Genomic DNA, 27,416 nt, shown 5'->3' on the forward strand with positions numbered 1-27,416 from the left:
TTTTTTAAGTTTGTGAATTATTATATATATATATATTTTACTTTATTTATATATAATTTTTTTTTTATATTAATCTATTTTATTTATCCAATATTTTATCCTAATGATGTAATTTGATTAATATAATATCAGTATTTTTATGAAATGTACCTTTAAAAAAAAAAAAAAAAAAAAACATGCTTTTCTCTCTTTTTATGAAAAGTTTTAAGAGGCATAATTGTAAAAGGTTTGACATATTTGTAACTTATAATCATTACTTTATAATTAAAAAATGGATTAGTTACACATCATATAATAAAATACATGAGAAAGGATTGAATAATTATCTTTTCGAATTGTATAAATCTATAGAAAATTGTAATACTGGAAATTCATTATTCAAATTAACACATAAAACATTAACTTATCAAATACATGATTTATATATATGGAGATTAATAGAAAAAAAATTTTATGATTTACAACATGATTTAACCCCTAAAGAATTATCATGTATAATAAATTATTTTAAACAAATAAAAATTAATGATAGCAAAATATATGATAACAGTATTGATATAATACTTTCTACAATTGATAAATATTCTATTCATGATTTATCTATTATATGTTTGTCATATACCTATTTTAATAAAGTTAATACAATTTTTATGAACAAAATTGCAGACCAAATTACTAAATTGTATGAACAAGAAAAGGATAATATAAACAATCTTACCAAAAAAGAATTAAAAAATACTTTTATATCTTATGTTCATATAATAGGATCCTATGCAAAAATAAATCATAAAAATATAGAAATATTTAAAATAGCATCTTTATATATAATCGCGGCATTTAATGCAGATATAAAAATTTCATCTAAAATGTTGATAAAAACTTTAACATCGTATAGCAAGTAGGTGAAAATGAGAGGTGTACATATATATATATATATATATATATATATATATATTTATGTTTATTTATTTATTTATTTATTTATTTATTTATTTATTTATTTATTTATTTATTTATTTATTTATTTATTTATTTATTTATTTATTTATTTATGTGTTACATACTACCCACAATAATATTTTCAATATATAGACTTTAATATTAGAAAAAGCAAACATATATTTTTTTTTCTATTTATAGTGTAAAAATTAAGCACACAAAAATACTCGATTTAATCGCAAAACAAGTACCCATAATGAAAATTACGGATGACGAATTAAGGGTTTGAGAAAAAAAAAATATACATATATAATATATATATATATATATATATGTATAATATATATATTATTTTTTGCATATGTTTTGGTTACATTTTAACAAAAAAAAAAAAAAAAAAAAAAAAAATAGTATAAAATAAAAAAATACATAAATAAATAAATAATATATGTGACTGTTATTATTATTTTTTTTTTTTCTTACTTTTTGCAGAAGATGAAAAATAATTTTGATCAATTAAAATATTCTAATGAAACGTTTGATAAATATATACAATACAGACTCTTTTAATACTATAAATGTGTCTGAATAAAATTAATTATATGTTGAATTAATATATTATTTATTATTATACATTTCTGTTTGTTAATCATTATTCTTTTTTTAACATATTTATGTTTTTAATTTATTCATTTACATTTTCTTTTCTTTTTTTTTTTTATTTGTTACTTGTTTTTTCTTTTTTTTTTTTTTTTTTTTTTTTTTTCCTTTTAATTTGTTACAATGTTTTAATTTTGTTCATTAGAAGCTGTAGGGCGTCACCCAAATATGCAGCATTATGATTATATGTATTAAAAAAATTACTCTCTAAACAAACTAGTTGGGTTTTTAAATCTACTCTCTCATCACCTAAGACTTGAATAAATTTGTTTTTTTCTTTTGATGATAAGGATAAATCTTTTATATTAGCTGTAAAATAACATATATTATTTTCTTCATTATCAACAATTGAAGAGCCATGCCAAATTACTGAATATTGAAAATTGTGTGGAAATGTAAATCTATCATGATCTAATGTACGTGGTAATGTTGATTCATGTTGTAATTTGGTTAATGGTGTTATAAATGCACTTGGATTTTTTTGTTTTATATTTTCTTTATCATGTGTAAGACTTAATAATTTTCGAATACGATATTTATTTCTAAATTTAAAATGTCTTCTTGTTCTATCTTTTCCCACACAAACTTTCAAAATCTCTTTTTTAATATTTTTACTAATAACACTTGGTGTTTCACATACAGTAGTTCTATCTTCTAATCTTATAATGGGTAATTTTAATTTTGTATTTTTTTGTTCTTCATTTAAAGTAACTCTTTCTCTTTTTTTCCTATTCTTTTTATTTCTAATTTGATTAAACATATAATACTTGTTTTTTACATCCATATCTTTATATATTTCATTATTTATATTATATCTGCTAAATGTATGGAAAGAAAAAATATTCTGTTTATTATAATAACTATAATTATCAATTTTATTTATTTTAAATTCACAATATTTTCTCCATGGGAAATTCCAAAGTTGAGTTTTCACAATGTTAACATTTTTCACAGCATACATATTAAATATATAAATAAATTTTTTTTATTTTTGTATAATGATATTTATTTAATTAACGATATTTGAATTTTATATATTCCCATTATGTCACATTTTGCTAAATTTTATAATTATAATGCCCAATAAAACGGAAAAATAATATCAATTTTATATATATTTATAAATAAATACTTTAGAATAATTTAATATATTATAATACATACATATATAAATATATCTTATATATATATATATATATATGTTATATATTTTTTTTATGTTGTACATAAAATGTACATTTTTCGTGTGTATTTGAATATTTCACATGTGAGCCATAAGGAATTAGCCTACATTTAAACATTGATCAACAAAAAAAAAAAAAAAAAAAAAAAAAAATAGGAAATATTATAAATATAGAATATAGGAAAAAAGAAAAAAAAAATAAAAGAACATAATAAATAAAAAATAAAATATATATATATATATATATATATATATATATATATATATATATATATATATATATTTTATATACATATATTTATTTTTATTCATTTCATTTTTTCGATTTAGTATGTATCCAATTAAAATATGATAAGAACCTCAATTTCAAAGAATAAAAAGAATGTTCAATTTTTGTAGCAGGCTATTATACAAAGGGAAATATATACCTGTTGGTAGAAGGGTTTTTAGAGAAAAGTTGATAAAAGGTAGAAAACAAAAATCTCCAATAATATTATTACCTCCATACATAACAGTACATGAATTACGCATAATGTTAAATATAAATTATGAAACATGTTTTAAAGCTGCTAATGTTTATAAATGTGGTAATGTATATAGATGGAAAGACTCAGAAGATAGAGTTTTTCAAACAGTAAACAAAAGGAATGTTATTATACCATATAGTACTGCTGCATATGTTAGTAAAATTTTTAAATATAAACCCAAGCTCATTCAAGTTGAATTAAATTGTGAAGAAGATAAATATCATCATGAACAAATGAACCTTTTAGATATATATAAAAATACTTATATAGAAGAAAAAAAATACTATGATGAATTTTATTTCATATCTCAGAATAATCAAAAAAAAAATAGTAATGAATTAAAAAATTTTAATAATCGTGGTTTAAAAAATGAAACAAAAAATTATAATATAAATAATGATATATCATCATTACTTATAAATGATAAATATATTTCATCCAATATATATACTAATAATAAAAAAATAAATGATGAAAAGAAAAAAAATTATTATACAGTCATATCTGTTATAGGACATATAAATCATGGGAAAACAACACTTTTAGATAAAATAACAAATAATAATTTAGCTTTAAATGAAGCTGGATGTATCACACAAAATATTAAACCTATACATTTTGAATATCCACCTTTTAAATTTACTTTTTTAGATACACCTGGTCATGAAGTTTTTCAAATATTTAGAGGAAGAGCTGCATTCCTTTCGGATATATTAATTATATTAATATCTTTAGAAGTAGGTGCGGAAATACAAACAGAAGAAGCTATAAAATATGCAGATAAATTCGACATTCCAGTTATTTTTGTTTTAAACAAAGCAGATATATATGGATCAAATGAATCTGTAGTAAAAGCTGAATTAAAAAATCAATGTCGAAAAATGTATGATGAACAAATATTAAAACACAATTTTTCAAATGAAATTGATAAAGCCATAACTATATCATCTTTAACAGGTTATAATATACACAAGTTAATTAATAGGATATTTTTTTTATCTCAACATATGAATTTGCCTTACAATAATATAAATGACCATAATATTAATTCTAATAATATTGATAATAATGTAGCATATGAGTCGATGAAAAAAAATTTTCTTATTCGACAAAATGAGGATGATATTAATATTAACCATTTAGATGATAATAATAATAATAATAATAATATACATTTAAATAAAAATAATCCTACACATGATAACTCCAACCTTTTGAAAAAATATATAAGAAAATCTGATTTTTTATTAGCTTTAGATACATATCCATTTGGTATGGGTATGGTAGTTGATATCAGTAAGAATTCGAGTAAAGGAACTATTCTTAATGTTATTATAAGAAACGGATTCTTTATTGAAGGGAATTATTTTATATGTGGATCAGCATATGGAAGAATTCAGAAAATGTATAAATTTAATACAAACTTTAAAGAAAGTTGTACTTATGCTTCTGTTGGTATGGCTATACAAATAACAGGGATAAGAAAATATGGAAATGCAACAACAGATGATCTTATTTTTACTCTACCACAAAATAATGCTTTTAGATTATGTCAGTATAGACTTATGGTAGAAAAATTATCGACCTTACAAGTAAGTGGAAAAGAAATATCTGTTTCTTGGGAAAATGATATGAAAAAAAATGAATTTCATGCAGAAGATATTTATGAAAATAGATTAGAAATGTCAGATAAAAGAAAAGCTATTGAAGAATTTGGTGTTGAAAATGAACCAATATTTAATGATATAACGTATGAAGAATTTCACAAAAGTAATACTCAATTAAAAAAAGAACAAGATAATTATATCGAAATAGAATTAGAAGAAGAAAATGAAAATGAAAATGAAAATTATAAATCAAATGTGGAAAAAATAAAAAAAATTCAAAATGTCTTATCTAATGATAAATATGACGATTGTATCGTAATACCTCATGACAATACATATTCATTTTTAAAAACGTCCAAAGAAGAAGAAATGCATGTTTCAAAGAATACACAAATTTCTTCTTTAAATAATACGAACCAAACTAATGTTAGTGATACACAAACGTGTCAACCAAAGGAACAAGTGAAAGGAGAAACGATTTCAATATGTACAAACAAAATTAATGTTAAAATGGAAAAAGAAGGTGATATTATAAGTGATAAACTAATTAATGATAATAAAAAAGGTTATAAAATATGTCCTCAAAATAATTCGGAACCATCACATAAAAATAAAAATCACATTATAAAAGACCAACATAATAGGGAATATAATAATGAAACAAAAGAAGTACAAGTAAATATAAATAATATAAATAATGAGGAGAATATTACATATTCTAATTTAAATAATGAAAAGGTGGAATCGTACAACGTGGAAGCTACAATTCCATCAAGAGGTAGAAAAAATAAATATAGTAAAAATATATATGAGATAAATAAGAAATCAACATTTAAAGAAAATGTGACAAACGGATCTAATAATAATAATGAAGATAATTATAATTCTAAAAATAACGAAAATAATGATTTAAGTGCACCTTGGTATTATGAAGAAAGCGAAGAAACCTGGGCAAAAAAAGTATTACAAAGAAATGATGAACTTATGGAAACATGGAGAAATAAAACAAAACAAAGAGAAATAGAAAAACAAAGACAAATTTTTTATGAAAAACAAATGATATTAAAAAATGAAATGATCAAAAGAAATCTTCTAGGAGAAGAAAAGTTAACAGAAGAACAAATTAATGCTTATTTATATGATGATCCAAATAAAAAAAAGAAATATCATACAGATGTTAATGAAAATGATCAAAATGATAATGAGACACATACAGAAGATAAGTTCAATTTACCCAAAAAAAATTGTCCAGTTATACCTATAATAATAAGAACCAATTATGTTGGTATATTCGATATCTTTCTTGATGAATTTGAAAATTTGCAAAAGAAATATAATGTGAAAATATCTGTTGTACATGGTGGTATAGGACCAATTACACCAAATGATGTGGTACATGCAGAAGTAGAAAGTCATTTTGGATATTGTTGTATTTATGCTTTCCAGGTTAAAGTATTACCTGATTCGGTAAAACAAGCAGTCCTCTCAAATATTGTAATTAAACAATTTGATGTTTTTACAGATTTAATAGATGATATTGTTAAACGAATTACTAACATTAAAGCATTGATTGCTCACAATATGTATGTAAGGAGTCTTAAGAAGGAACGAACACAGGAAGGAATGTAGAAAGGATATATGTGCAATGTATTTCTTTACATATATTATTATTTTATTTTATTTTTTTTTTTTTTTGTTAATCTCATAAATAAATATTAAAATATTTCTTTCGATTTCATTAAGATTTATTCTTATAAATATGTTCATATATATATATATATATATATATATATATATATAAATTTATAAAGGTTTCATTTTTAATTTAAATTGTTTTAGTTTTTAATATATAATGAATTATAAGTATTTAATAAAAAAAAAAAAAAATCAATTATATTTACCCATCTAAATCTTTAATAAATATACGGAAAAAAAAGTTTTTTTAAATATATAAGCATTTATATAATGTGTTTAAAAGAATAAAAAAAAAGAATTATTTTTATTGTATATTTTATTTTGACATTTTATATATATGATACGAAAAAATATGAAAAAAAATAAAAAGAATCCACTATCTTCTTGAATATAAAAATTTTGATCTGAAATGTTAGTAATCTGTTCCTTGGTGTATAACTTCATATTAATAATTCCCTTGTTATTTATTTATTTATTTATTTATTTTTGCCTTTTAATTTATTACTTCATATATCATACAATAATAGTTGTTCTTTGATTTGGACTAGAAAAAACAACAGTTGAAAGATTCATTTGTGATGGTGAACTAAAAACTGTTCTTGTTGCTACGATGGGAACCACAAATACATATTGTGGAGGAGACACATATATTGATACACCTGTCTTATATGAGGGCATTGAATTTGGCATATATAATATAGACATCTTGCAAAAAACAAACAAAGAAAAATATAAGAAAAAAGTTGAATAAAGGTGTATGTTATATAATCAAATGTTCTACAAAACAAAATAAAATAAAATAGCATTCAAGTAATTGAAAAATCAAATGTCTTAAAAAAAATATCCCAAGTATATAAACATATATTTCTTTTATTATTTTATATATAAAAAGTAATAAAAGAAAAAATCTAGTTATGGAAATATAAAAAATATATATATTTAATTTTATTTTTTTTATTTTAAATAAACATGGAAAATAAAAAAAAAATATATTTATCCTTTTAAAATTATATTCTTAATAATTTTTTGAAATAGCCATCAATTTTTAGATATAATTACTAATAAAATATATATATATATATATATATATATATATATATATATGGAAACAGTTATAAATTTATGAATCATCAGGAATGTAGCTATTTATGTATTCTTAATATTTAAAAAATAAAATAATTATATAGAAAAGTCGAATTATTTTTTTACAAAGGTAATTTTTTTTTTTTTTTTAGCTAAATTGCAAATTGTATTTGAACTTTTTATTTTCAAATAGCTGTCTAGCTTTTTTTTCATGTTTTTTTTTTTTTTTTTTTTTTTTTTTTTTTTTATTTTAACATTGCTATATGATTAATGTTTAATATTATTTTATCTTATAAAAAATTGCAGTTCACATGAAATTTAAATTCATTATTTATAAAGGTTACAATATTCATATTTTTAAAACAAACATTGAATCACTGATATTGTTCTTAAAATTTAAATTGTTATATATAAAAAGTATAATACTAATGTATGAAATAAAAATCATAAAATATTATGTAGGTATAACCTCTTGTATAAAAGCAAATATACATATATTTTTTTTTATTATTTAATTTTATTTTGGATATCTTATATATACTTAAAAATATATTACATATATAACATGAATTATGTTTTTTATATTTATATATAGATATAATAAATAAGAATACCATAAAATTTTAGTGCAGACAAAAAGTGAAATAAATATGCATACGTTCTTTGAGGATTTTATTACATATATATAATATATATATATATGAAATATAAGTAAAAAAAAAAAATTTAAACAAAAAAAAAATTCTTAATTATTATTTATTAATTAAAAAAACAAAGGTACTCAAATATGTATGATAATAAATTCAATACATAAATGGAATTAAATATTATATATACATTATAGACATAAAGTATTATATTTAGAATGAACGTATTTAAAAAAGAAACATTAAAAGAAAAAAAAAAAAAAATAGTAAACTTTTTAAAATTCTACATAAATATTACAAATATAGATATAAATAGTTTGATTTAAATATAAGATATTAAAATAAAATTAAGAATTAATTTATAAGTAAATTCTTCTTGTCCTTATATGATCTTTCTTTTGTTCTCAATAATCCCATATGTAGAAAGAATGTTTTTTCTTTATATTATTATTAACTATTTAAAAAATCAATATCTCGTTGAATATATATAAAATACGTAAAATAATATTCATTTTATTTTTATTTCATTCCATTATCTTCTTTATTGAAAAATTATATAATTACAGTAACTGGTGAACTATAGGCGTAACTAAGACATAATTGTTGTGCAGGAACCACATGTATATTTTTAACTACAGGGATATTATTTGGAAAGGTGTATACAACTGTTTGTGGTACAACTCTATATGTCGTTGTATAAACGACAGGGGCTTGTTGTAATGTAATTACTGGAGCTATTATCGTTTCCATTATTTCCTGATATAAAAGAAGTATTTATAAATAAATATTAATGCATACATATTTTAATATTGACATTTATTAATATATGTAATTTTTTTTCACATTCATATATTCCTTTTTCTTACCTAAAAATAAAATATGTATATAAAGAATCGTATTTCTTAAATCTTTAATTTAAAAGTCAATAATTCCTGTAAGTTGAAAAAATATATAAAATTTTATAAGACACACAAAAATTATTATTATGTAAAATATAAAAATTTTATAATAATATAATTATTATTATTTATATAATTCAAAAAATATAAAAAAAATAATAAGAAGAAACATTATATATTATAACATTGCAATTTTTTAATTTTTTTCTGGTGTTTTTTTGAAGAAGCATATAATATTTGAATGAAAAATTTATAAATATATATTTATAAATTCAAGATACATATGTAGATAATATATATATGTGTGTTTTATATAAATACATCTTCTATTTTTAACAAACCTGGATTCTGTTTTTTTTTTTTTTTTTTTTTTTTTAATATAACTATGGTTTTAATTAATGTTTTAATTTGAATAAAGAAATTTATGATCTTAAAATGAATAGTAAACTTATAAAAAATATGAAGAAATGTGCAAGTTTTTATACATAAAAAAATATATAAAATAAATATATATATATATATGTATAAGTACATATTATATATAAATATTTAAAGTATAAAAGAGTTTGTGTCTTTGTTCTTGAATTAAAATTTTTTTTTATTTAAGTAAATAATTTTATCTTTTTTATAAAATTATATAATGTATAGGGTATTTTATTTTATTTTGTTTTATTTGATTTGATTTTTTTTTTTTTTTTTATTTTGTTTTATTTATTATTATTATTTTTTTTTTTTTTTAATTTTTTATGGTTATGTTTGCATGCATATAAGCCTTGTTAACATTTAGCTAGAAAAATAGCTGTTGATTTTTCAAAATGAGTACAAAATTATTAAAGACACTTGTAAATTAAATTAAACAAGAAAAGCAGGATTATAAATGAGAATGTATATTTATAAAACGATGATTTTTTTTTCATTCTTTCTGCTTTTTTTTTTTTTTTTTTTTCCCATTCATTTAATTAATTTTTTTTATCTTATGTGTTATATAGAATACTATATATCAAGTATATATATGTTACAAGATGAAATTAAGTAAATTTATTAGTTCTCTATATATACATTTAAAATACATAATATACTATAGTTACATTTCATATATGAAAAATAAATATGATAATATATATATGTACTGTGCTTTTAAAATTATTACAGTTTAAATAAAATATAATATATAGAATTAAATAAATGAATATATAATATGCATAAAAAATTAATAAAATATAATATAATTTTCAACTCTTACACATTTGAGCATACTCATACATATATAAATTAAAATTATGTATAAAATTTATTGCATTGATATTTTTAGAGGAGTATATATAATGATATATTAAATATTTTCTTCCTTATATTAAGAATTATTTAAAAAATACAAAATGAGTATAACATATTAATTAAGAATATATTAAATAAATAATTTTATAAGAGGTTTTTTTTTTTATTCTATTTATTTTATTGGTATAATATAATCCTATAAATGGATATATATATATATATATATATATATATATATATATTATCTAATAAGTCGTATTTAACTATAGCAAAATATTATACATGTTTCCATATATTTCATTTTAAACAAAATTACAACAAATAAGGATATTTTCATAAAATACTGGTTATTCATTTATTTTTTAAGAATATATATTATTTCGCACAATTATATTTTTATAATTATTTTAAATTTTCCATTATATATATATATATTTGCATACATATATGTGTAGCAATAATTAAGGGTTATTTTTTCTCTATTTAAAAACTAATAAAAATAAAATATATTTTTCCAAAATTAGTATATATTTACATATATATATAAGGATATATGAATTTGAACTTTTATAAAATAACAAATTTTTTGTCATACACCTAAAAAAAGCATTACAAAATTTTGGAATACAATAATAAATTCTATATATATAGAATAAAGTGAAAATGTGGAAATATATACAAATTATTTTCCATTGTTTCTTTCCTCTTTTTTTTTTTTTTTTTTTTTTTTTCCTTGTAGAAATATTAAATTATTTATTTTATTTTTTTTATAATACATATTAAAAAAATAATAAGAATTAATATTTTTATACACATGTATATATATATTCATATATATGTATACGTCAACTGGATGTAAATTAAGACTTTTTATATATTTAACATGGAAAAAATAAGTATATACTTAAAAAATGAAAAAAAATATATATACATATAATATTTCATTATACAATATATTATATACACATATATATATATATTTTTTTTTTTTAAAATAATAAAATAAAATTAATAAAAAATTTGTATTGTATTTGATAAATATGTAAATTTTTTTTTTTTCATGTTTTCCATATTTTCTTATATTCATTTTGCACAAATATGATAAATATAATAAATTTTATTTGAGATGTAAAATTATATTAAAATATATATATATATATATATATATATATATATGTTGACAAATGTTTTTGCTTATATGATATTTTTCAGTATGATATAAATTATTAATTCAAATGTAAATGTGTGTTAAAATTAAATTTGAAAAAAGTATATAATTAAAATGTTTATAAATTAAAAGCATACAAATAAATAAATATATATATATATTTATTTTGATATAATTTTTTAATTTAAATTAAATTTAAAATTTTTTTTTTTTTTTTTTTGGAAAATGAAAAATATTGTTCAGAAATACTTACAAAGGAGTAGCACAAAGTTATTTAACAGAACAAATTTATTAAATTTAAATAAGAAATGTAATTTTTCTGGATACAAAATTTACAATGATGGGTTAGTTCACTCAGAATTTTCTACCGAATTAAAAACTTTAAATGAAGTTATAAAAATGCCTATTTATAGAATATTGGATACAAATGGAAATTTATTAGACGGTCATGAAGCTCCATTTAAGGATGAAGAAGTATTAAAAATTTACAAGGATATGGTTGAATTTTCTATATGGGATGAAATATTTTATGGAATACAAAGACAAGGTAGAATATCATTTTATATAGTTAATGAAGGAGAAGAAGGTTTACAATTTGGTATGGGTAAAGCATTAAGTGTCGATGATCATTTATATTGTCAATATAGAGAAACAGGTGTTTTATTATCAAGAGGTTTTACTTACACTGATATATTAAATCAATTATTCGGTACCAAATATGATGAAGGTAAAGGTAGACAAATGTGTATATGCTATACTAAAAAAGATTTAAATATTCATACTATTACTACACCATTAGGATCTCAATTATCTCATGCTGCTGGTTGTGGATATGCATTAAAACTAAAAAATCAAAAAGCTGTTGCTGTTACTTATTGTGGTGATGGTTCTTCATCAGAAGGAGATTTTTATGCTGCTCTAAATTTTGCTTCGGTAAGACAATCACAAACCATGTTTGTATGCAAAAACAACTTGTATGCTATATCCACATCTATTAAAGATCAATACAGAGGTGATGGTATTGCACCAAGAGCATTAGCACTAGGAATAGAATCTATAAGAGTTGATGGAAATGATTTATTCGCGAGTTATCTAGCTACCAAAAAATTAAGAGAAATTTGTATTCAAGAATCCAAACCAGTTTTTATTGAATTCATGTCTTATAGATATGGTCATCATAGTACTTCTGATGATTCTAGTTTGTATAGACCAAAAGAAGAAAATGAAGCATGGAGACAAGAAGGGGTACACCCAATTAGTAGAATCTTTTTATATCTAAAGAATAAAAACTTATATAGTGAAAAAGAAGATCAAGAACACCGTAAAAGTGTCAAAGAAAAAGTATTAAAAGAATTAAAAAAATATGAAAGTGTTAAAAGATATAATATTGTCGGTGGATTGTTTGAAGATGTGTATCATGAAGAAGATTGGAACCTTAAAGAACAAAGAGAAAACTTTGAGCAATTTTTCAAAGAAAATAAACATAATTATGATACATCAAAATTTGAAGCATGACGTTATAAATCTGAATACATATGTGCAAATGAGCATAAGTAAATAAATTAAAATATATATATATATATATATATATATAAACATATTTATAAATTTATTTTTATAAGCGCATACAATAATAAAATGGGAATATTACGTGTTAATGGAAAACAAATTCTATAAACGATGATAAATTATCACCTGTCTTATTTTTTATTTGTTTTTTTTTTTTTTTTTTTTTTTAGCTAGTGCATATAAAGAAAAAATGATTTGTAGTGCTGTTCATTTTAACCTTTTTGCAAATTTACATTTGCTAGAAAATGATATTAATCATAAAAAAAAAGAAAAAGAAAAAAAAAGAGAGAGATAAATAAAAATTATATATGAAATACCAAAATGAACAAATATAATTGTTTTTATTCATTTTAATATGGTGTAAAATTATATAACCCCCTACATAAAGAGAGGATATTATTTTAGCTCATTATATATTTATAATGACACAATAATATTTTTTAATTATTTTATATATATATAGATATGGGTGGCATATATATATAAATTATTTTATGTATTAATTTTATTAAAAATAGTATTTAAAAAAATTTTTCTTTTTTAAAAAAATAAACAAAATAAGACAATTTTAAATAATAAAACAAATATATTTTTTTTTTTTATAAATGAATAAATAAATAAATAAATATAAATAAACATAAATATATATATATATATATATATATATATATATATATATATATAATGTATAAATAAATTTAATCACAAAAAAGAAACAATAAAAAAAAAAAAAAAAAAAAAAAAAATTTGTTAAATTTAAAAATGAAGATAAATTAAGGATAAAATTGGTATACGAGAAATAAAATGTGTAAATGTTTATATATATAATATTTCAAGTAAGGACGGATTTCTATTTTCCCAATTTTACCGTTTTAATTTTCTTAATTTAATTAATTTTTTTTTTTTTTTTTTTTTTATTTGAGTTTTTTTTGAAAACTCAAGTATTCACGTATTAGAATACTTTGAAATTCATTAACCTTTTCTAGAATCATATTTTTTACATTAGATTCTAATTCTATATATTGCTTATAATACATATTACATTTGGTATATAATTTTTCGTGTTTTAATCTTACTAGTAGCATAGTAAGTTTTTCAATTTCTTTCATAATTTCTAATGATATTTTTCTTAAAATATAATAAGATTTATTATAATATAATGGTACATTATATTTAATATAATCAAGAGCATAAATAAAATTTAATAAACATTCTGCATATGTATTTGTAACACAAGTAAAACGTATATTTTCTACATATTTAAAAGCTTTAAGATGTTTGCTTACATCATAAATATTTTTATAATTCTTTTTAGTAATTGTTAATCTTCGTGATATTTCTTTAAAGTATAATAAAAATCTTTTCAGGTTATTTAAATCTTCTACAGGAAAATGATCATCAACACTTAAAAGTACATCATGTGCTCTTAAAAATTTAGTAGTAGAATATCCTTCATCTTCTTCTTCTTCCAAATGTGTAAGTTCATTTTGATTATTCATTGTCCTATTGGATATTGGCCACATGACTAAATTTTTTATATTTATTGGATCATCATTATTTTTATTTAAATGACAAAAGAAATCAGAATTTCCTATAAATAAATCTTTATTTTTACTATCTATTAAATTTGTATTTTTTAAATCTGTTGAATTTTCATATTCATTGTTATTATCATTACTATGTTTATTATTTTTTTTTTTTCTTTTTTTTGGAGAAACGTTATTTGGTCTCACATTATCATTAATCATATTAGGCATCATACCATTTTTGTCATTTTTATCAATATTGTCAATATTATCTATATTATCATTATTGTCAATATTATCATTATTATCTATATTATCATTTTTATCATTATTACCTTTTATCTCATTATAACGTTTTAATAGTAGTTCCTCATTTATATCAATATCAGGAGGATTCATTAATTCTTCAGTTCGCTTAATTTCTATATCGGTCTCCCCTACTTCATTTAATATATCATTTTCCTTTATTTCTTGGTCTTTGTTTTTTTTAAAGGGAAAAACATATAATTTAATTTTATTTAATTTTCCACCTATATATTCAATAACTTTGTTTTTTGTATTTATTATTTCATTAGGTATATTACATATATAGTTTAACATTTTTTTAAATTCTTGACCTTCGTCTGCTGTATTTTCTACCTCTTCTGATATATCATGATGAAAATTTTCATCAAAATTAAAAACCTTAGATATACTCACATTTTCCAGATCATGAAGAAAATTCATATTAACTGGTATATTTTCATTATTGGGCTTTTTTGAGTTATCTATTATTAATTCATCGTTATCATTATCCGCTTCATTATCTTTTGTAATGATTTTATTATTATTTAAGTAATGTCCACATGCTAAATTATCATTTTTATATAATATTGTATTTACAAAAAAATATATTGATATATTATATATAATTTTTAATTTCATTATTATATATATAAATATATATATTTATATATATATATTATATCATATGTGTGTGTATATACACATACGGCTATAAGGGATCTACACCTTATTTTTTTTAATATATATATAAGTTACTAATAACTTATGTGTAAATATAGTATATATAATATAAATATTAATTTCAAAAAATTTTAATATATATATATATATATACTTATCATAAATCTAAATTTTTTTTTTCTTTTTTTTATTAATTATTAGATGAAACTATAATGAATCTAAAATATGTGGTGAAAAAAAAGGAAAAAAAAAAAAGGAGAAATTTTAAAAATGAACATGTTTTTCTTTTTTCTTTCATTTATAATTATAATATTAAAGAAGAGCTTACATTATGATATAAGTAAATGATAAAAAAAAAATTTATATATATTATCTTATAATCCAAATATATGAAAATTATTTATAATAGTAAATGTGATAATATTTATCATACTGCTTTTATTAAGATGTACATCTAATAAATTATATATTCCACATCAACACAGTATCATATTTTGTTTTGTTTTTTAATGTATTAGGAAGAATTTTCATACTATGTAGAAAATGTAAATATATAATTATATTGTATATAATAAAATTATATATGCATATTATATATATATATATATATATAATAATAATATTATTAATATTATCTTAGCATGCATTATACTTAATATTTATTTAATAAAAGAAACCAAAAAGAAAAAGAAGAAGAAAAATATATAATTAATATTATATATATAACATAATATGAAACCGTATTATAATAGTGTGGTGTTTTTAGAATTATGATAAATGAATTAGTGTATATTATATATTACCCTATTAATTATATGATTTTATCCTTATAAATATATATATATATTTATTAAATATCATATTATATATATTAATATATTATGGAACACAAGCTATAGAAGTGTATTTATTTAAGCTCATATAGAGTTATATATAAATAATATAATGTAGCACCTCTTTCTATTTTTTTGAGATTTATTTTTTCTAATAAGCACTTCTGGGGGATTTTTACTTGCATTATATTTTTTACCAAATCATATTGAACTAAAACCTAATATGTTATATTAATATATATGTAAAATATATATATACATATATATTTTTTTTTTATGTTAACGCATAAGTAATATTTATAATTATATTACCTTTTTTTATATATTATTATTTTATTCTTTTAGATTTTACACAAAAATTAAATAAAGATGTATATTTAGAAAATATATATAATATATATATATATATATATATATATATATATATATAATATATGAAAAATTGATATATTATATTTATATATATTATAGTAATTATAATATTAAACCCTGCATGCATATATATGGAAAAACTCATATTCTAATAGTATTTAAATATATATGTGCTTATAATATAATAATATTAACCTTTTAGTTAAAAATAAAATAAAAATATAAAATCGCCTTTATTTTACAAATTAATTATATTATATATATGTGTTTTATAAATGGCATCTATTTGATATAATAAATAAGTATATTTATATTGTTAATATATATGTAATTATGTAATCATATCTTTGAATTAATTCTAATAAGGTAGTTTTTTTTTTTTTTTTTTTTTTTTTTTTTTTTTTTTTTCAATTTAAACGCGTATTAGTAAAATTGACTTAATAATATATATATATATATATATATATTAAATATATACAATATAATATTCATAAGGTGTACTGTGTCATATATATGTGTGTATGTAATAAGAAATATAAAAAACATTTTATTTCATAAGAATGATATTATATATATGTATAAGTGGCACTCACGCATTATAACTAATTTAAATAAGTAATTATGAATTATTATTTTGTGTTCATAAGATAAATAATATAACGATTTCTATATAAAGTATTTGTCATTTAAAGAAAAAAAATTTGTAAATTTTATATACTGTTTTATTATACATATAGATCTGTAGATGTATACTTAACATTTTTACATAAAGTATATATGATATGTCTATATAATGATTATTCATAAATAAAATGAAAAAAAAATATTATTTAACTTTCATATTTCTATTTTTTCTCATTCATATGAAACAATTAATATTATAATATAATGATGACACTTATATATAATTTTTTTCTTATAAATATAAAATGTTCATGTTAAAGATAACAAAAAATTACAAGGACAAAAGAAATGAATAAAAATAGACAATACAAAACTAAAAAAAATTAAAAAAATAAAAATAAAAAAAAAATAAAACTCCTTCCTTTTCTCCCTCTTTAATAAAAATTATACGTTTAAAAAAACAAAAGGAAATATAGAACTATAAATAATTACTAAAAGGCACACATACATAGATACATACATATATATATATGTGCAAACAATTTATTAGAACTATTAATTTTATATAAGCATTATAATACAAAAAAAAAAAAAATATTATTATATGAAGCAATAAATTATAGACACTAAAATCACAAAAATATCACAATTTCATTTTATTTTAATTCATTTTATCTTCCAAGAATTTGTATTTTTATGCCTTTTCGTCTTCATTTATACTATTACTTGAATATGAATCACCTGATCCTTTATTACCTAACATACCAAAAGGTAAAATCGATTGAACATAATTATAATATGAATAATCTTCTTTTTTTTTTGTGTCTGATAAATAACCATTTGAAATATTATCATTTGATAAGGAATCATCCTTGTCATTATTACCACCTATCTTTTTTGTGTTCATATCCTTTCTAGATTTAAAGCTTGATAATCTTATAATTTCAACAGAATTAGATGAGTTTTCTTCTCTCATTTTACTTTTTTTTGAAAATATAGATGTACTTTTTTTGTCTTCTATAAAATTTTTTGATATTCCACCTTTTGTATTCTTCTTATTATTTTCATAATCAGAATTATTACTATGAAAACTCGAAATTTCCCTATTATCTACTTTATTATTAGATAATTTTATTACTACTTTATCATCATCATCATCATCACACTCATTATCAGAACTTTTATGCTTATCATTTATATTCATGTCTCTATTTATATTATCAAATGATGAATTTGATGAGATTTTGGAACTTTTATTTTTTGCCGTTTCTTCATTTATCTCTTTTATATTCTCTTTTTTTTTCTTATCTTTTTTATCCATTATATTATCTGAATCATCCTTCTGTTCCTTAAAAAACTGTACTTTCCCCTTATTTTCTTCACATTTATCTTTTTTACTATTTTTATTTTCCTTTACACTATATTCAGAATTTTCATCTTCACTTGAATTACTCTCAGATAATTTGTCAACTTTTTTAAAACCATCATTATTAGATGTGCTGTAACCAAATCTAGGGGATAATATATTTGCACTATTATATTTATTTTGGTCATATTGATTCATATCATTTGAATAATTATTATTAGTAATATTATCATTTTCTGGAAAGTTTTTTCTATCTTTCTTTTCATCTTTATCTTGAAGATTATTACTATTCGAGTGTTTATAATTATTTTGTGAAATGGTATTATCTTCTTTTTTGGAATTAATTCTTGTATTGTTACCATTATTATTATAGTCATCATCACCGTCATCATCATCTTCATCATCATCGTCATCTTCATCATCATCTTCTTCATCATCATCATCGTCATCTTCATCCTCATCTTCTTCATCATCTTCTTCATCATCTTCATCATCCTTTTCATTTACCTTTTTCACTTCAACTTCCTTTCCATTATCTTTCATTACAGATTGATCATTTTGAGTCTTATCCAACTCCGCGCTACCCTTTTTCTTCTTTAATTTATTTATGTAAGAATACAGATTATCAACCTGTTCACTTGTATTTATATTACTAACGTCATCTTTCTTACCAGCATAATTATTCAATACAAAACTTTTGGAGTATATTTTATCTGAATCATTAATATACATTTTTTCATTATTTTTTTCATTCCCCTCTTCTATATCGGATTCATCACTAAAACTATATAATATTATATCATTTGTATAAATTCCTTCTAAACTTTTATTATCTTTTTTCTTAGAAGCTGTAAAACTAAATCTTCCTAAATTCTTAAAAAACTTATTTATTTTATTATCTTTATCAGTTTTTTTAAAGAAACTTAGATTGGAATACTTTTCGTATTTATTTCCCTCCTGCTTACTATGATATGATATATCTGACTTTGATAAAGAATTTTCCTTTTTCCTACTGGTATTTTTTATTGATCCTTCATCAATGTTATCATCTATCATTTTTTCTTTGCTTAATTTCCTTCTTATATTTACAACATGGTCTTCAAATTTGTGTTTCTTCAGTTCGTCCTCTATAATACTTTGTGATTTCTGACTACGATGGCTAGAACTTTGTTTATTATAATAATGTTTATTATTTTCCTTATTCTCAGTCTTGTCATTTGTAATATTACTTTTACTACTATTTTTTGGATCATTCTTAATTGTATTCTTTTGATCACTTTTATCATTAATTTTAGAATCACTTTTATTATTACTTTTAAGATCATTCTTATTATTACTTTCTGTATTACTTTTATAATCACCATTATGTTCATTTTTATCATTACCCTTATTGTCACCTTTGTCATGAATATTCGGCATGTCCTTACTCTGCTTATATTCTCTTTTATCATTTTCCTCATAAGAACTATTACTACTATTTAAAAATGAATATGATTCATTCATATCATTAACGTGTTCACTAGTTTTATTATTCTTTTCTTTTATTCTATTCTTATCATCTGTCTTAATTGGTTTATTCTTTACACCTTTGATTAAATCCTTGTTATGTGCATAATTCTTGTGTTCTTTTTGTTCCATTATTTGATTTATTTTATTTATATCATTTAAGTATATGTTATGATTAATAGATGATTTACTATGACTATCATATATTTCTTCATTATTTATATCATCTAATGAAATATGTTTATCTGCCATATTTTCTATATGTAAATGTTCACCTACTTCTTTTTCTATAATTATGCTTTCATTATCATATATATATCCTTCTACTGATAATGATTTATTATTTAACAATATAACACTACTTTTATTATTATCATCTTCTATATTATTATCTATATCTAAATTATGAATATTTTCCTTTTTGTCTATAGTACTATTATTAGGATTATCACTTGAAGGTTGTCTTTTAAAATATGATAAAAAGGATTCGGAAGGAAAGACGTCTGATTTTTTAGGTTTTTCTTCTTTATCTTTTTTCTTCCTTTTCAAATTAAATAGTCTACGAAACGTACTTAAATTACTTTTGGTACGTTTTGTTTTCTCTATATTTTCATCATCGTTATTATCACCATCATCTTCCTCATATTCTTCTCCTTCTGCTTCATCTATTTTTGAAAAATCAAATGAAATATCTTCTTCATTATTAATATCTCTTGTCTTTATTTTTAGGCTTGATAAAGAAAAATCCGAAATTCTTTTATTACATTCACTTCTAAATAAAGAGAAGCTATCATTAAACGAATTTTTCTTTGAATTGAACATACCACCAGAATCTTGTAGACTGATATCAAAATGTGATCTATTTTTTTTAATTGAAAAATTACCTATATGTGTCATATTATTCAATTGACCATTACTATATTTATATTTTTGTTTTTTCATTTGTTCTTTTTTTTGTTCTTTCATTTGTTCTTTTTTGTGTTCTTCTTTTTGTTCTTTCTTTTGTTCGTTTTTTTGTTCTTGTTGTTTTGGTTCTTTCTTTTGTTCTTTTTTTTGTTCTTGTTCTTTTTGTTCTTTTTGGTCTTTTTTTTGCTTATCAAAAGTTTGATCTTTTTTTGTAGTATCTTCATCTATACGATTATTATCCCCAAGGTTATTCTTTTTATTTGTATTTTCTATAAGATTAGCAGGTGTTTCTTTTTTGTTATTATTCATGTCCGCTTTATTATTTATGGCTTCTATTTTATTAATCACTGCATTTGCTCTATTATTTGTTATATCCATAATATTATATATATTATCATTTTTATATTGTACTGAAGTAGTATGATCCTTCATAATACTATTATATTTTTTTCCTTTTTGTATTTGAGTATTATTCTTATTATTAATACTTTTCTGTGATTTTTTATTAAAACTATAAATTAATGATTGTACATATCCTTTTTTCTTTTGACTAATTTTATTACTTTCATCATTTACTTTGTTCTTTTTATCTTTATTATTATAATTATATATATAATCACCTCCAGCATATAATTGTTCATTATATTCACTATATTTATTAATGAAATCAACTTTTTTACTATATACTTCAATATTTAAAAACTTCGCATACAAATCTTGATAACACATAGAATTCCTCTCAAAATCAAGAACAACATCATAGATATCTTGATTAATATAATAATTTGAGAAACGTTTTAATATTTTCCTTTCCATATTACATAACTTTAAATTCATTAATCCTTTCATACGACCACACCATAATTCTTTTATTTTATTATTTATACATTTTTCTAAATATTTAGTCTTTTCTTCCTTTAATTTTTCTAATTCGATATTACTATTTATAAATTCTTTTTGAAGTTTTAAATCAATCCATTGCCATTTAGAACTGTCTTTAATCCATTTCTCAAATAATTTAAAACTTCCCCATTTATCATTTAATAAATTCTCTAATTTCTTTATATCTTCTTTGCTTGAAATAATTTCAAAACCACTATATTTGTTTTTATCATCTTTATTCCTTATATTAACTTCATTTTTTAAAAATGTTACTGAAGTAACATTGGACGGTTTTGTATATCTTTCACTATATACATTATCATTCATATTATGATACATATGTAATGAATTATTATGACTTTCTCCCAATTTATAATTTTTATAATTAGAATAATCATTGCTGTATTCATCTTTATAATTTATTATATGAGACATTTTATTAAAACTTCCATCCAACATATCCTTATCAATATAACTATTTTTCATTTGATTTCTCATATAATTATTGTTTACATAATTTTGTCCATAATTATTTCTTTGCATATCATGAATTTTATAATCATAATTATATACAAAATTTTGATCATGCATCATATTATGGTTATTATACATAATATGATCCCTATTAAATAGTTCATTCGGATATGGAACATAAATTGAGTCATGTTGATAATTACTATAAACATCATTATTTGGATATACATTCTTATTATACATATCACTATCTTGATAGTCCACATATTCAAATATATTATTATTGTCAATATTATTTATATTATTTATATCATTTATATTATTTATATTATTTATATTATTTATATGATTTATATGATTTATATCATTTATATTATTTATATCATTTATATCATTTATATTATTTATATCATTTATATCATTTATATCATCTGTATCGTTTGTATGATTTATATCATTATCTGGTGCACTGTGAAATAAGAAAACATCATTTACCTTGCCTTTTTTTTTATTACTACTTTTTCTTCTTAAAAAACTCTTACTCATACTGCTTGAAGGATTCGTACATGTCATACCAATCCATGGAATATTTATATTGCAATAATAGTTTTTCAAATCATCCAAATATTGTTCCCTTTTCATTTTCATATTAGAAACAGTATGTCGAGGATTATTAGCATTTTTTTTTATGAATTTAACATTTAAAGGAATATTATTACTAATATTAGATTTTTTCTCATAATTCTTATTTATATAATAATGGCTATTTCGATCACCATATATAACATCATCTGTCTTCTGTCGATTCTGGAACATATTATAAGGAGCTAAATAATTTTGTGATACTACTGAACGAATGGATTTATTCACATGCGTAGGTATGTACGTTTCATTTATATTTTTTGAAGATGTTACAAAATGAGCATGTTTATCTGATATATTATTATTACTACCATATGTTGACGATTTTATATTTTTCATATTACCATAAATATTATTAACATTATTATTAAATTTATTATTATTATTATGAGAATCATCATTATCACCATCGGCACAATAATTTTTAAACATTACTGTTTTATTTTTTATATACTTTTTCCTTTCCATATGTATATTGTCATAGAGAGAAAAAAATAAATTTAAATCACTACTGTAATCTGGACATATCATTTGTTGTTTTCTTTCATATTCACCAATATTTTTCTCATATATAACTTCTTCATCATCTTTAATATCATTTAAATTATCATTTTCTTTTGTACCTTTTTTCCTATTAATTTTATCACCCATATCATATATTTGATAAGGATCTGGAATAGTACATACATCATTAATTGACTTAAAAATTATATTCATAACATTCCTTTTTATATTATGAATATCATCATTTAATTTTTTTACTTCATTATAATAACATTGTATTTCATCTTCAATACAGTATTTTAATTGTTTATATAAAAAAGATAACATAGATTTGGCAACTGATAATTCTCCATTTTTGTCTACAATTTTCCTCATTTCTTGAGCTTTATTATTTACAATTTTTTTTACTAAGCCATTAAATTTTTTTGTATCATATACACACAAAATTAATTCTTTTAATTTTGTATTAATATATTTAAATTTTAATAGATCAAATGTAATATGATTTAATATAACTTTATTCACATCATCTTTTACTGTACTATCTTCAAGCATTTCATATTTTGTTCGCACTTTATTTTTTCGAATATCTTCTATTATTATATTAACAATTTCATTTTGAAATAATAAAATATATTTTAAATCATCATACATTCTTTTTATATTTCCTTTATTTTTTATTCTTTCAATATCAATCTTTATCTTTTCAATTTCTTTTTTTAAATCATCATCAGGATCAAAATTAAAATTATTTTCATTCATATTCCCACTCTTTTTATTTTTATCTTTTGTTGACATTGTAAATTTTGGTGACGTTATTTTTTTCTTTAAATTTTTAAACCTTTTTGATTTCATTTTCTTATCCTTTGAATCATTTGATTGTTTTTCTTTATATATGCTATTATTTGTTTCATCCATATTATTAATCTCATTTGAATCATTATTTTTGATTTTTACATTTTCCAATGAATTTGTACCATAAGATGAAAGTTTTATCTTTTTTTTTTTTCTTTTCATATTATCTTTTATTTGTTCTTTATTCATACTCTCTTTATTTTGAACTATATCTTTAGAATCATCTATATTTTTTTGTTTGTCATTTGAAGAATAATTTTCTTCATTATCATTATTTTCTTTCTTCAACTCATTGAATGAAAGATAATATTTATCTGGGTCTACATTATCAGGATTAGTTAATAAACAATTAGAATCATATATATTATTTATATTACGTTCTTTTATTTTCTTAGTTTTTTTTTTTTTTTTTTTTTTCTTCTTTTGAAATATCTTCATAAAACTGTTCTTAATAGAACCACTCTTTTCTTCGTCTTCTTCACCGTTCTCTTCTTTTTCTTTCTCATCTGTATTTTTCATCTTTATTTTATTTTCTTCTTTTTTCTCCTTTTCATCACCAAAGGATTTATCCCTTAAGCCTTCAATGTGCATGATCATATTCAAACTATTCATTTCATGAATTTCTTTCTCAAATACTTTTTCGGTACTACAAGAAGGGAAAAAATAAAATAAATAAAATAAAATATATGGGTAATTATATATATATATATATATATATTGGTATGGTAATTATAGGGAAAAATATAACTACATAAGTGTGTCCACAAAAAACAAAAAAAAAAAAAAAAAAAAAAAAAAAACACATACGTACATGTATTATATATATATATATATATATATATATATATATATATATTATATGAATATTTTTTAATATAGATAAAGAGAAGAATTAATTCGTATATATTCATATATAAGGAATATACAAAAAAACCTAATATTATCATTATCTATATTATATAATTTAATATATCATTATACAAAAACATACTTCAATAAAATATGTTACAATAAAAACGTCATAAAATTATTAAATTCTTTTCATTTTAATATATAACAATCTTGATGAAAAAAAAAAACAAAATAAATAATAAAAAAAAATAAAATAATAATATATCCATTATTCATAAAAGACAATGATAATTAAGTTCATGAAATTCAATGTATTTGAATGAAATATATATAGACATATAAATAAAAATATGTACATATATACAAAAATAAAACATATATATACATATTTTAAATATATATATATACATACATACATACAATAATATAATAATAATTATTATTTTATATATATATATATATATATACTTACATATCACTTGCGACAGAGCCTTCTGCACTTTTCTTCGACTCGTTTAATGCTAATAAAAAACTCATGGTTATTTATCTTTATTATAAAGAATAAATAAAAAAGAATAATGACGAAAAAATATTTGATTATTTTGGTATTATATAAATATATAATACACTTATCACTTTATAATCTTACAATTATGTATGTACCGTTTTATATAAAATGAAGAATGCTTAATTACAATAATATGAAGAAAAAAAAAAAAACAAACAAATAAACAAAATTATTATTTATCAACCATCTTTAAAAACAAAATATTAACTAAAAAAATTATATAACATGATAATACAATTAATCATGTTGTTTTCTTTATTATATATCATACAAACAAATTTAAAATTTTTTCTAAAGTTAGTTTATTTCACGAAAATATTTTAATTCCATAAGTAAACACACAAATGCCAAAATTTTATGAAAAAGGAGAAAAATAATTAATATGCAATAACCAAATATAAAGAAAAAATATATATAATATAAAAATAAATAATATAAATAAAATAAAATAAATATTAGATATATATATGTAAATGTAAAAAAAAAAAAAAAAAAAAAAAAAAAAAAAAATTATATTGATAATAAATATTATGTATATTAAAAAGAAGTCTATTTCTTTGTTTTTTATTGTTTCATTACAAAAATAAAAAATATAAATATATGAATAAAATAAGTAAAAAATATTATACACATATATATATATTATATATATATATATATATATGTAATAATTAATTATAATTATTATTTTATTTTTTTAATATTTATTATATAATAAATATATATATATATTTATTTATTTATATTTTACACCTTTTTTATATTATATCATAGTTTTTCTAATTAGACTATTATAATATTTAACACACCATGTAAATTTTATACGTTTTAGAAATAATTCAGGGGAAAACATAAAATTTTAATTTTTTATTAAATAAATATATAAAAGGTTTAAATTTATCATATTATGTTTTATTTATTTTACTTTATTTCTCATTTTTTATTTCTTCATAATCTATAAATATTATTCTTGTAGAAAATTATGGAACTTTATTCCTAAGAGTACAATATATACATATATATTTATTTATTTATTTATTTTTATATTTTCGTAATATTATATTTTCACATCCTTTATATAGAAAATAACATCATATTTATACCATATAAGAAACATATATTTTTACAATTTCTTGTCATCCTTCTTTAGTAATTTATTCAAAGATATATTAAAGGTGGAAACAATTACACACAAAAAAAAAAAAAATGTACATCATATATATACATTTATGCAAATTTCCCTTTTTTTAATGGTACACATAAATTATCATTTATCTAATACCAG

At 19.3% G+C, this 27,416-nt stretch overlaps 8 protein-coding genes across 8 annotated transcripts; 3 read left to right on the forward strand and 5 right to left on the reverse strand.

Annotated features, from left to right (window-relative positions):
- Positions 1 to 176: 176 nt before the first annotated feature.
- On the forward strand, positions 177 to 1,509 carry PADL01_1311100 (conserved Plasmodium protein, unknown function; the record flags this gene model as incomplete). The annotated part of the gene is made up of 3 exons (XM_028683641.1): positions 177 to 898; positions 1,141 to 1,222; positions 1,432 to 1,509. The coding sequence occupies 3 exons, from the start codon at positions 177 to 179 to the stop codon at positions 1,507 to 1,509; spliced, it is 882 nt and encodes a 293-aa protein (XP_028539799.1).
- Positions 1,510 to 1,717: 208 nt separating this feature from the next.
- On the reverse strand, positions 1,718 to 2,560 carry PADL01_1311200 (mitochondrial ribosomal protein S35 precursor, putative; the record flags this gene model as incomplete). The annotated part of the gene is made up of 1 exon (XM_028683642.1): positions 1,718 to 2,560. The coding sequence occupies one exon, from the start codon at positions 2,558 to 2,560 to the stop codon at positions 1,718 to 1,720; it is 843 nt and encodes a 280-aa protein (XP_028539800.1).
- A 604-nt stretch (positions 2,561 to 3,164) lies between these two features.
- On the forward strand, positions 3,165 to 6,545 carry PADL01_1311300 (translation initiation factor IF-2, putative; the record flags this gene model as incomplete). The annotated part of the gene is made up of 1 exon (XM_028683643.1): positions 3,165 to 6,545. The coding sequence occupies one exon, from the start codon at positions 3,165 to 3,167 to the stop codon at positions 6,543 to 6,545; it is 3,381 nt and encodes a 1,126-aa protein (XP_028539801.1).
- Positions 6,546 to 7,124: 579 nt separating this feature from the next.
- On the reverse strand, positions 7,125 to 7,316 carry PADL01_1311350 (apical ring associated protein 1, putative; the record flags this gene model as incomplete). The annotated part of the gene is made up of 1 exon (XM_028683644.1): positions 7,125 to 7,316. The coding sequence occupies one exon, from the start codon at positions 7,314 to 7,316 to the stop codon at positions 7,125 to 7,127; it is 192 nt and encodes a 63-aa protein (XP_028539802.1).
- Positions 7,317 to 8,893: 1,577 nt separating this feature from the next.
- PADL01_1311400 (conserved Plasmodium protein, unknown function) lies at positions 8,894 to 9,091 on the reverse strand (the record flags this gene model as incomplete). Its single annotated transcript, XM_028683645.1, has 1 exon — positions 8,894 to 9,091. One exon carries the CDS (start codon positions 9,089 to 9,091, stop codon positions 8,894 to 8,896), a length of 198 nt encoding a protein of 65 aa, XP_028539803.1.
- Positions 9,092 to 11,911: 2,820 nt separating this feature from the next.
- Positions 11,912 to 13,201, forward strand: PADL01_1311500 (2-oxoisovalerate dehydrogenase subunit alpha, mitochondrial, putative; the record flags this gene model as incomplete). Its single annotated transcript, XM_028683646.1, has 1 exon — positions 11,912 to 13,201. One exon carries the CDS (start codon positions 11,912 to 11,914, stop codon positions 13,199 to 13,201), a length of 1,290 nt encoding a protein of 429 aa, XP_028539804.1.
- A 968-nt stretch (positions 13,202 to 14,169) lies between these two features.
- On the reverse strand, positions 14,170 to 15,705 carry PADL01_1311600 (probable protein, unknown function; the record flags this gene model as incomplete). Its single annotated transcript, XM_028683648.1, has 1 exon — positions 14,170 to 15,705. The coding sequence occupies one exon, from the start codon at positions 15,703 to 15,705 to the stop codon at positions 14,170 to 14,172; it is 1,536 nt and encodes a 511-aa protein (XP_028539805.1).
- Positions 15,706 to 18,270: 2,565 nt separating this feature from the next.
- On the reverse strand, positions 18,271 to 26,100 carry PADL01_1311700 (conserved Plasmodium protein, unknown function; the record flags this gene model as incomplete). The annotated part of the gene is made up of 2 exons (XM_028683649.1): positions 18,271 to 25,357; positions 26,036 to 26,100. The coding sequence occupies 2 exons, from the start codon at positions 26,098 to 26,100 to the stop codon at positions 18,271 to 18,273; spliced, it is 7,152 nt and encodes a 2,383-aa protein (XP_028539806.1).
- Positions 26,101 to 27,416: the final 1,316 nt, after the last annotated feature.

This window comes from Plasmodium sp. gorilla clade G2 (genome assembly GCF_900097015.1).
Source record: "Plasmodium sp. gorilla clade G2 genome assembly, chromosome: 13".
Taxonomy (NCBI): Eukaryota; Apicomplexa; class Aconoidasida; order Haemosporida; family Plasmodiidae; genus Plasmodium; species Plasmodium adleri (nom. inval.).